This window comes from Babylonia areolata, chromosome 9 (genome assembly GCF_041734735.1).
Source record: "Babylonia areolata isolate BAREFJ2019XMU chromosome 9, ASM4173473v1, whole genome shotgun sequence".
In the NCBI taxonomy this organism is placed as follows: Eukaryota; Metazoa; Mollusca; class Gastropoda; order Neogastropoda; family Buccinidae; genus Babylonia; species Babylonia areolata.
The window spans coordinates 1,499,454-1,510,589 of NC_134884.1; the positions used below are offsets into that span (position 1 = coordinate 1,499,454).

At 45.8% G+C, this 11,136-nt stretch overlaps 1 protein-coding gene and 1 non-coding gene across 2 annotated transcripts; one reads left to right on the forward strand and one right to left on the reverse strand.

Annotated features, from left to right (window-relative positions):
* On the reverse strand, positions 1–8,487 carry LOC143285921 (uncharacterized). Its single transcript, XM_076593371.1, has 3 exons — positions 8,174–8,487; positions 5,504–5,796; positions 1–596 (listed from the first exon to the last, which is right to left on the reverse strand). Exons 1-3 carry the CDS (start codon positions 8,485–8,487, stop codon positions 1–3), a joined length of 1,203 nt encoding a protein of 400 aa, XP_076449486.1.
* On the forward strand, positions 6,725–6,796 carry Trnaw-cca (transfer RNA tryptophan (anticodon CCA)). The gene has a single exon. It is a non-coding gene; the product is annotated as a tRNA-Trp (tRNA).
* Positions 8,488–11,136: the final 2,649 nt, after the last annotated feature.

An 11,136-nucleotide genomic window follows, 5' to 3' on the forward strand; every position in this document is an offset into this window, starting at 1 on the left:
TTAATCCTTTCCCAGACTTTTAGTCGGGACTGTGACCAGGCAAGAGTTCTGCCGCTTGGGCCGGAAGCGAGTCATCAGATGACGCAAGGTGTCCCTGAAGCGCGAGCCCATGACGTAGTAGATGAAGAAGTTGATGGTGGAGTTGAGGGCCAGCAGGGCGTTCATCAACGCCCCAGTCACCAGCATCAGCCCACACAGCCTTCCCCACGCGCGGAACTCGGGGAAAATGAAACGACAGACGGTCCTCACCACCCGGGGGCCCACGCAAACGACGTAGACGCAGGAGATGACGACGAGCATGTACGTCAGAGCCTTTTCCTTCGGGTCGATGACGTCACCGCCAGCACCACGACCCCTGGTCCGACCTCTCCACGCGGCAGCGCGTCTCAGTGTGACGACGGTGATGGTGGTGGCGACGATGGTGATGAGGAGGGAGAGGGCGGGGACGAGTGAGGAGAAGATGAGGGTGTCTAGTATCTCCATGAGCATGGGGTGCTGTCTGTACAGGGTGGAGGGCAGGATGTAAGGAAAGGGCTCCGCCTGGCCTCTGATGACGGCACAGGTCACGTCGTATTTGAACGCTACGAACTGAAGACCTGTCAGAGAAAAAGACAAACAAACAAACAAAAAGGATAATATTATAGACAAATATATATTTTTTTTAAAGAAAGAAAAAAAAAGAAAAAAAGAACAAAAAGAAAGAAAAAAAAAGACAAGAAAAAAAGACGTTGTTATGGAAGCGGCAGTGCAGATTTCTCATCAGAGACGAAACTTGGCCTGATACGGACGGATGTGGCAGTGCAGTTTTCATCAGAAACAAAAGTTGATATGGATGTGGTGGTCCAAATGTTCCACAGACACAAAACTGAGATGATATGGATGTGGTGGTACAGATTTTCCATCAAAAACAGAAGATGATATGGATGTGGTGGTATAGATTTTCCATCAGAAACAGAAGTTGATATTGGTGTGGTGGTACAGATTTTCCATCAGAAACAGAAGTTGATATTGGTGTTGTGGTACAGATTTTCCATCAGAAACAGAAGTTGATATTGGTGTGGTGGTACAGATTTTCCATCAGAAACAGAAGTTGATATTGGTGTTGTAGTACAGATTTTCCATCAGAAACAGAAGTTAATATTGATGTGGTGGTACAGATTTTCCATCAGAAACAGAAGTTGATATTGGTGTGGTGGTACAGATTTTCCATCAGAAACAGAAGTTGATATTGGTGTGGTGGTACAGATTTTCCATCAGAAACAGAAGATGATATGGATGTGGTGGTACAGATTTTCCATCAGAAACAGAAGTTGATATTGGTGTGGTGGTACAGATTTTCCATCAGAAACAGAAGTTGATATTGGTGTGGTGGTACAGATTTTCCATCAGAAACAAAATCAGACATGTATGTGGTGGTGCAGACGTGTTTTTTTCCCCCCAAGAAAACACACACAAAACATGGAGAGTTTTATTTTTGTTGTTACTGTTGTTTTGTTTTGTTTTTGTTTTTTTCGGCAGGTCTATTTCTCCTGCTGCACCGGCCATCGACATTATTATCCAGGTCCTCCTCAAGGTGGGAACAGTGTTTGACTGCCGCTTTCTGAGGCAAGCAACTATCCTCCGCCCTCAGAGGACCCACTGACACCTGACCGCACAGAAAGCAGCCTGCAGGAGAGGATATCCTCCTATGACAATGAAAAAAGGACTAAGGTTCCAATGGACTTTACGGCCTTCGGGGCAGTGAATCAATGATAACCCACCCTGTCTAGGGATCTGCAGAGGAATGCAGGGCCTAATCGTCTCCTCAGTCCAGCCGATTTGAACTTTCCCCGACCAAAGAAGGGACCCATTCACACCTGGGCGGAGTGAGGGAAACCGGAGTAAAGTGCCTTTCTCAAGGGCACAACGCCAGGCTGAAACGGGACTCGAACGCTAATCCATAGTGAACACTGAACCAGACGTCCAACGCCCAGCCGAGTCTACCACGGTGCCTGCTTGATGATGATGATGATGATGATGATGATGATGATATGGATACTTATATAGCGCCTACCTTCGGTCAGAGACCAAACTCTGAGTGCTTTACAAACACAGTCATTAATTTTTGCACAAAAATAAAACGTAGGAATAACCAACTGGGTAAAGAAGTGTGGTTAAGGGAATGCTGATTGCCCAGTTTGTTGAGAATATTCTGGGGGTAAGATTCAGGTTCCAGTCTCTCAGGTGACTCTGCCCAAGGACTTGAATTCTCCGCAGACCTTGCCAAGTAAGAAAGGACGGACTGTTTCGTGGTGATATTTCATGGAGGACGCTGGACATCTGGCAGTTGTGGGGTTATCCAGGAACTGAGGATGGACTGATGTTGGACTTCTTCTTCTGCGTTCACTCGTATGCACACGAGTGGGCTTTTACGTGTATGACCGTTTTTACCCCGCCATGTAGGCAGCCATACTCCGTTTTCGGGGGTGTGCATGCTGGGTATGTTCTTGTTTCCATAACCCACCGAACGCTGACATGGATTACAGGATCTTTAACGTGCGTATTTGATCTTCTGCTTGCATATACACACGAAGGGGGTTCAGGCGCTAGCAGGTCTGCACATATGTTGACCTGGGAGATCGTAAAAATCTCCACCCTTTACCCACCAGGCGCCGTCACCGTGATTCGAACCCGGGACCCTCAGGTTGACAGTCCAACGCTTTAACCACTCGGCTATTGCGCCCGTCACTGATGTTGGACAAACAGTGAATGCCTTTCGAAACGAAGGACAGTGGAAGGGAGAAGGGAACATTCTTCACACGAGATGACAGTTAAAAACACAAGTTGTGTTTGACGTCCCCCTATTTTCCCAGTCCTCCTGTCGACTCCTGGAATTTATTTATTTATTTATTTATTAAGACTTCTTGCTATAGCGCATATTCTTGAAACTCTATACGCTTTACAATAGCACTAAAAACATTCACTCAAACATCCCCACACAAACATATGCATATAATTTGAAACATAGGTAAGAGAGAACAATTAAAAGAGGTCATGTCAGTTGATTAAATCGAGAAATGCAACAGGTATATAAAAAAAGAAGATAAAAACGAAATAATGGTAACAACAAAAAAGTAGACAATTGAAATTGAAAGAACACAAGCACGTATGAGCATACATATATACGTTGATACATAAATACATAAAAAACACACAACGTGCGCGCGCGCACACACACACTCACAAACACACGCACGCGCGTACGTGCGCACGCACGCACACACGCACGCATGCACCAACAAACACAAGCCGCATACCCAGACACACTACTCACGCACTCACTCAATGACACACACACATACAGGCACGTACAGGCACAATATACACATACGAACACAGATCAACAATCAAATAATGCAAACTACTACGATATTATATAAAAAAACGAAAAAAAAAGTTCCTGCTAAGCATTTCCCTGAAGAAACACCCCACATAACACACAGAGATCAAAACTAGAAAGATGAAATAAATGTTCACACACACACACACACACACACACACACACACACACACACACACGAATGACAAACAATTAAAACACACAGGCTACAACATTGCATGATAAAGCAATATTCATCAAACATTTCTAGTAAAAACGTATGTACATTATTACATTTATGAAATTAAACCTGAAAATGTAAAAATGTACGTATTGTAAAAACACTCACACCTCCACCCCGCCCACATACACTAGCACACACACACACACACACACACACACACACACACACACACACACACACACACACACACACCACTCATCAACAACAACAAAAGCACAACAGATGAACAACTGAGTAAACAAACTACAACATTACTTCATAAAACAGTTCGTGTTAAGAATCTCTCACATACATATTTATACATTAGAAAACACACACACACACACACACACACACACACACACACACACACACACACATACACGCACGCACGCACACACACACACGCGCGCACACACACACACACACACACACACACGTACCAACTCACCCACCCGTACACACGCAACACACAGACACAAGCTCGCGCGTGTGGGCGTGCAAACACCCGCCACCACCTCTCCCCCCTCGCCCCCTCCCTCTGCCGTCCCCCCCCCCATCCCCACACACACACCACAACCACACACCTCTATTTTTTTTCATACAACATTGTATGACTGTCTGAACAGGTGTGTCTTCAGGGCAGTTTTAAACTGTGAGGGGGTTTCAGAGTAACGAGTTGTGAGTGGAAGCTGGTTCCAAACAGTTGTCGCAAAGTGAGAAAAAGATCGCTTGCCATAAGTCTTTGTTTTGCTTCGAGGAACAGTAAAGGTTCTATTGTCTGAAAAAGAGCAGAGTTGTCTGGCAGGGGTATAGACATGAAGGAGATCAGAAAGATAGACAGGAAAGCAGGGATCAGTGAGAGAGTTGAAGCAAAAAGTGGATGTTTTATGTTGTATTCTTGCAGAGATTGGGAGCCAGTGAAGTTGTTGAAGGAGTGGCTGTACGTGTTCATGTTTTCTGACTCTAAAGATCAGTCGTGCTGTTGAATTTTGAACCTTTTGAAGTTTGTCTAGGAGGTACTGAGGAATGGCAGAGAGTAAGGATTTACAGTAATCACATTTAGACAGAACGAGAGAACAGACGAGAGTTTTGGTTGCATCACAAGTGAGAAGATGGCGAATGCTACTGATTTTCCTGAGTTCATGGTAAGCAGAGCGACAGATGTTGGGCACGTGTTTTTCCATGGACAGAGTGTCAGAAAAAGTTACCCCTAGGTTTCTTGCAGCAAATGAGAACTGAATGTTTGTGTTACCAACAGACATAGAGGAGGGAGCAGAGTCAGGTAATGGTTTGTTCTGTGAGTGAATCAGGAGGACTTCAGTCTTGTCATCATTTTGTTTTAGTTTATTTGCTGTCATCCAATGCTTGATGTCAGTGATGCATTCTTGAATGTTGTTAGTGGTGTTATTGATCTGGTCAGGTGCACATGAGGCAAAAGATTGGCTTTGGACGTTGTGCTGAGCTGTGATGGTAGCAAGTGGCTTTGTGTACAAAATGAAGAGCATCCCTGGGGGACTCCGAATTCCAGAAGAGAAGGTTGAGAAAGGTGTTTGTTAGTAACGATAGTCTGGGCTCTATTGGAATTCAGGTGCAAAGCGCCGTTGTTAAGACCCCAGCACCAGACAGTTCCAGGAACAGACTGGACGCTGCTTTGGGGCACTCAGCTTACTGTTGAAATGTTATCATTTAGTGCCGCGCTCACCGCTCTCTCCAGCGGGTGTCGCAATCAGTTCACGATCAAAAGATCACATGGGTTACAATGACAGTTAAGACAGTGTAGTGGACTGATCAACGGATCAGATGCAGGCCTTAGTTGTTGTTTTTTTGCCTGAAAATAATCTTATGGTCCTGTCCTGTCCTGTCCCGTAGTGTACTGTCCCGTAGTGTCCTGTACTGTACTGTCGTCTTATCTTACTCACCCGCCATGACAAGAATGCTGAAGATGACGAGGACAGTGCCAGTGACACGGGTACTGAGCACACGTGCAGCACTCAGAGGCCACCTGACACACACACACCTGTCCACGGCGACGACGATGGAGATAAAGTTGGACACCAGCTGAAAGCCAGAATGGACGAGGATCAGGCGATAGCGAACCAGTGACGTCATCCACACGTCATACGCCCAGGAGGGACTGATGACGTATGCTAGGGTTCGGTTCAGGTAGCGAACGTAGAGTGACGTCAGGACTAGAAAGTCTACCAGGGATAAGCTGGGGATGAACAAGCATCCATTGTCAAACCATCATTTGTTCATACATTCACCAGTCAGTCCATGGTAAAACCATCATTTGTTCATACATTCACCAGTCAGTCCATGGTAAAACCATCATTTGTTCATACATTCACCAGTCAATCCATGGTAAAACCACCAATCGTTCACACATTCACCAGTCAATCCATGGTAAAACCATCAATCGTTCACACATTCACCAGTCAATCCATGGTAAAACCATCAATCGTTCACACATTCACCAGTCAATCCATGGTAAAACCACCAATCGTTCACACATTCACCAGTCAATCCATGGTAAAACCATCAATCGTTCACACATTCACCAGTCAATCCATGGTAAAACCATCAATCGTTCACACATTCACCAGTCAATCCATGGTAAAACCACCAATCGTTCACACATTCACCAGTCAATCCATGGTAAAACTATCAATCGTTCACAAATACACCACTCAATCAAGGAGACAAAATGTTATTCATTATAATACCACTATTCATTCACACACATGCTAGTCAGTCAAAGACACATAATGTTTCGTTTTCTCTAAAGCACAACTAAGGCGCAGCTTTGACATGGTGCAAGAGAGGCAAATCGCCAAAATTAATGATGCCAAAATCATTGAAAACGGCCTTTAAAACCAGACATCCTATGTCAGGTAATCAGCAAGAAAAGAGCAGAGTGAGATGCAAAGACTGATTTTGACGATAAAACAATTTTGATGAGCGAAAGAGAGAGAGAGAGAGAGAGAGAGAGAGAGAGAGAGAGAGAGGGGGGGGGGAAGACATACAGACTTCAACAAAAGTAACCAGCTGCATACACCCGCCCGCCCTATTCAGGTTCTGCCGACTGGAATATGCTTTCTTTGAACTTGTTATCAACTTCAAACATTTTTATCCTTTATCGTGACTTCGTGGCGCAACGGTAGCGCGTCTGACTCCAGATCAGAAGGTTGCGTGTTCGAATCACGTCGGGGTCACACATTTTTCGTTGGGTTACGCTGCTGGTCAGGCATCTGCTTGGCAGATGTGGTGTGGCGTATATGGATTTGTCCGAACGCAGTGACGCCTCCTTGAGCTACTGAAACTGAAACTAACATACACAAAATCTGAAGTGAAAATTCACCTAATTCTTAAACATACAGACCTGTCTACAAGATAGCCCTCAAAAGAGAATGTCACAGACAAGTCAGTGCTTGTCAAGTCAGAGTGTGGCTGTTTTCTTCTGTATTCTTGTCAAGGCATTTGCAAGATCGCAGCCACACTGAGTTGATGACCAAGCTGGCATTAATGTAAAACACATTGAACCAGGGGGGAAAAAAGAAGAAGAAATATATATATATATGATAGTCAGTCGTGTCCGACTATGACCATCAGAACAGCAGAGGAGGCAGCTGCTGTTCTGACTATTTGGGCTAGAATTTGATTATAGTGGAGAGTGTCTTGCCCAAGTTACATCCCCACTCTCTCGGCCAAGAGGGTTTTAGGACAGTCGGCGTTGGGATGGTTCCCAAAGGCCAACTAGCCCACAAGGCTGCAGCACTAAGAACCAGTGCAATTTTGCCTCCTAGTTTGAGAGTCATAGTCCTTCACAAAAGACTAAGCTGTAAATGATTTCCCATTGACTGGAGAAACCATTGATAATACAGCTCTCACTTTGCTGTTGGCCCAAATATAAAACTTATGTCAATCTGTGATATAAGCCGAGTGCAAACAGATGCAACGACAGAGACTTGACCACGTGGTTGACCCACAAACAGATGCAACGACAGAGACTTGACCACGTGGTTGACCCACAGACAAACAGAGACAACGACAGAGACTTTACCACGTGGTTGACCCACAGACAAACAGAGACAACGACAGATACTTTACCACGTGGTTGACCCACAGACAAACAGATACAACGACAGAGACTTGACCACGTGGTTGACCCACAGACAAACAGAGACAACGACAGAGACTTTACCACGTGGTTGACCCACAGACAAACAGAGACAACGACAGAGACTTTACAACGTGGTTGACCCACAGACAAACAGAGACAACGACAGATACTTGACCACGTGGTTGACCCACAGACAAACAGATACAACGACAGAGACTTGACCACGTGGTTGACCCACAGACAAACAGATGCAACGACAGAGACTTTACAACGTGGTTGACCCACAGACAAACAGAGACAACGACAGAGACTTGACCACGTGGTTGACCCACAGACAAACAGAGACAACGACAGAGACTTGACCACGTGGTTGACCCACAGACAAACAGAGACAACGACAGAGAATTGACCACGTGGTTGACCCACAGACAAACAGAGACAACGACAGAGAATTGACCACGTGGTTGACCTGAACAGACAGAAGTGGACGCGGTCCGCCAAGCCTTGGGCGACAAAAACTGCCATGTTGACAGCGTTGAGCACCGCTCCGACCCCCGTCAGCACGGGCAGCAGCCCCACATACACCACATCCTCCACCAGCTGCCGTGTTGCCTTGGACACCAGACTGTCCGGGTGGTCACAGGGATTCAAGCTGGCTGGTGACAGTTCCACACATCCTGCACTGTTGGTCGCCATCTGTTCAGGGTAGGAACCGTTCGAGACTAGCATCGTCTCGTTGAGTCTCGGGAGAGTGTCGGTAAGGTTGAATGCCGCCATCGCCATGTTCTGATACAGAGTCCCCAAAGAGTGTCAACAAAAATAGTTCGTGATACACACTGTTTCTTTGAGCTAATCAGCACCTAAAACAAACACGCCGGTATCGTGATACACACTGTTTCTTTGAGCTAATCAGCACCTAAAACAAACACGCCGGTATCGTAATACACACTGTTTCTTTAAGCTAATCAGCACCTAAAACAAACACCCCGGTATCGTAATACACACTGTTTCTTTAAGCTAATCAGCACCTAAAACACACACGCCGGTATCGTAATACACACTGTTTCTTTAAGCTAATCAGCACCTAAAACTGACACACGCCGGTATTGTTTTTCCTATCGAAGTGGATTTTTCAACAGAATTTTGCCAGGAACAACCCTTTTGTTGCCGTGGGTTCTTTTACGTACACTAAGTGCGTGCTGCACACGGGATCTCTGTTTATCGTCTCATCCGAATGACTAGCATCCAGACCACCACTCAAGATATAGTGGAGGGGGATAAAATATCGGCGGCTGAGCCGTGATTCGAACCAGCGCACTCAGATTCTCTCGCTTCCTAGGCGGACGCGTTACCTCTAGGCCATCACTCCACACCCTCTAAGGACAAAACCAAAATATTAGAAAATGGAAATCTAAAGTGGGCAGCGGGAGTTGGATATTAATTAAGCAACACACAAGTACATGACTGTTTATATGTTGCTGCCCTCAAGAGATATGAACACTACTTAAGGCCGTTGCTTTTTCAATCAATCAAATCAGTTTGATATCCTCATAAAAGTTTTAGGAAAACTGGCTTGTGATTGACAAGAAAGCATGAGGTAATACAACATTAAAACAACGTTTTACATAAAACAACATTGTAAAAGCATAGCACACACAAAACATGCCAGTACACTTTCCAACAGCTTGAAAGCATGCATGGGCATGGAGGGGGGGCGGGGGGGGGGGACCCCAACAAGTAGCAGTCTGACAACGATAGTTGTACCTGTGGTCTGCTTGATGTTCGTCCTTCGGATTCGAGGATGACCATAACTTAAAAAAGAAATCAGATGGAAGATCGGTGGATGTAGGTCCGAGGGTGACTGATGCGACCAATCCGGGCCCTGAAGTCCGCTAAGACTGCAAGAAAACGACCTTAGCCGTGGCTACGCATAGGGGAGCGAGGATGATCCGTCGAGATAATGCCCTTGAAAGGGAGTTAACTCCCCCCCCGGCCGCACCTCTCCCCCCCCCCACACACACACCCAATTCCCACAAAGATGGGCTGATAATTACCGAAAGTAAACGTTCTATCATGTACAAAACACATCGTGATCACTTTCGATAATGAACCAAGCCAGCAGTGACGACCTCTTCTTGTGAGAGTCCTAAAGACAGCGTACCTGTGCTCTGCTTGGACTTGGAGAGAAGGGGTTTAACCATGGCTACGCACGAGGGGGGCATGATCAGCTGGGGATACTGATGCCACTGAAAGGGGACAGGGGAAAAGACACCACCAGATAGGCTGAGAATTACCGCAAGTAAGCGCGATGTCAATACAAGAATTACATCGCGGCCACTTTCAGCAATGAGTTGCTGCGACTCTTTTGACATTTGTTTACTTATTTTTCACTACATTTTCTTCCTTACTTTTGTTATATCAGCCGTGGTATCAACAGAAGACGGCCAATGGTAGATTGAACAATATGGGGGAGAGACACAGAGAGAGAGAGAGAGAGAGAGAGAGAGAGAGAGAGAGAGAGAGAGAGAGAGAGACGTTTTGACATTTTATTGTCATTACCTGTAAGGGTCTATTGACAAGGGGGTGACAGGTGTTAATTCTTAAATCCCCTTAAGTGCAAAGCAACATTCTGCTTAACAGCAGAGAGAGAGAGAGAGAGAGAGACAGACAGACAGACAGACAGAGATCCAGTTGCCTTGCCAGAACAATGAGAGACGGAGAAGGAAGACAGGAAAACCGATGGACAGACAACACAGCGGAGTGGACAGGAAAACCATGTGCAGAGAACCAGGCTTTTGACACACAACCCACAGACCTGGAGGAATGTGGTCAACAGTTCTTCTGTGCGGCGCCCCAAGCTAGCATTCGTCGCAGAGTTGAGGGAGAAGAAAAAGAAGAAATACTGTTAGATTCTTGCGAACTTTCTGTTTTAGTATGGAAGATGCCTGTCTTGGAACCGGTGCATTGTCAGGACGTGGCCAGACCATCTGACCTTCCCACTATCAGGAGTTTCCACAACGGAGGACGTGTCTTCCAGTGATTGGCATCAGGCACAGCGCAGGTCGGAGGTGGAACTGATCCAGCATCCACGCCCAACCCCCCCCCCCCCCTCTCTCTCTCTCACACACACATCACATACAGCGCGATAGCCTACTGATTACTGATGTCATTGGCCACCGACCTTATACCTATCTGAGGGTCCAGAGTTTGAATCCGGCTGTGCCTGGTGAATAAATGGTGGTGATTTTTTTTCCCCGATCTCCCTTTGTGGTCAACATACGCTCCATCGTATGTATGCACGCGCAGAACATTAAATACACAGAATGCACGTGTTAACAAAATGGTGATAAGCATGCCTATTTTTTCGAACAGGTATCCTGAGAAAAATAATCGGATGATCATATTCGAGTTTCCTATCGTTTTGAAGCTAAG

Bases quoted from the DNA above. Each gene is read 5' to 3' on its own strand.
- LOC143285921 (XM_076593371.1), bottom strand. From the start codon at position 8,487: ATGGCGATGGCGGCATTCAACCTTACCGACACTCTCCCGAGACTCAAC. The intron at 5,797-8,173 runs GTCAACCACGTG...GTTCATCCCCAG, and splicing joins GTCCACTTCTGTCTGTTCAG to CTTATCCCTGGTAGACTTTC. The intron at 597-5,503 runs GTGAGTAAGATA...TTTCTCTGACAG, and splicing joins CAGCATTCTTGTCATGGCGG to GTCTTCAGTTCGTAGCGTTC.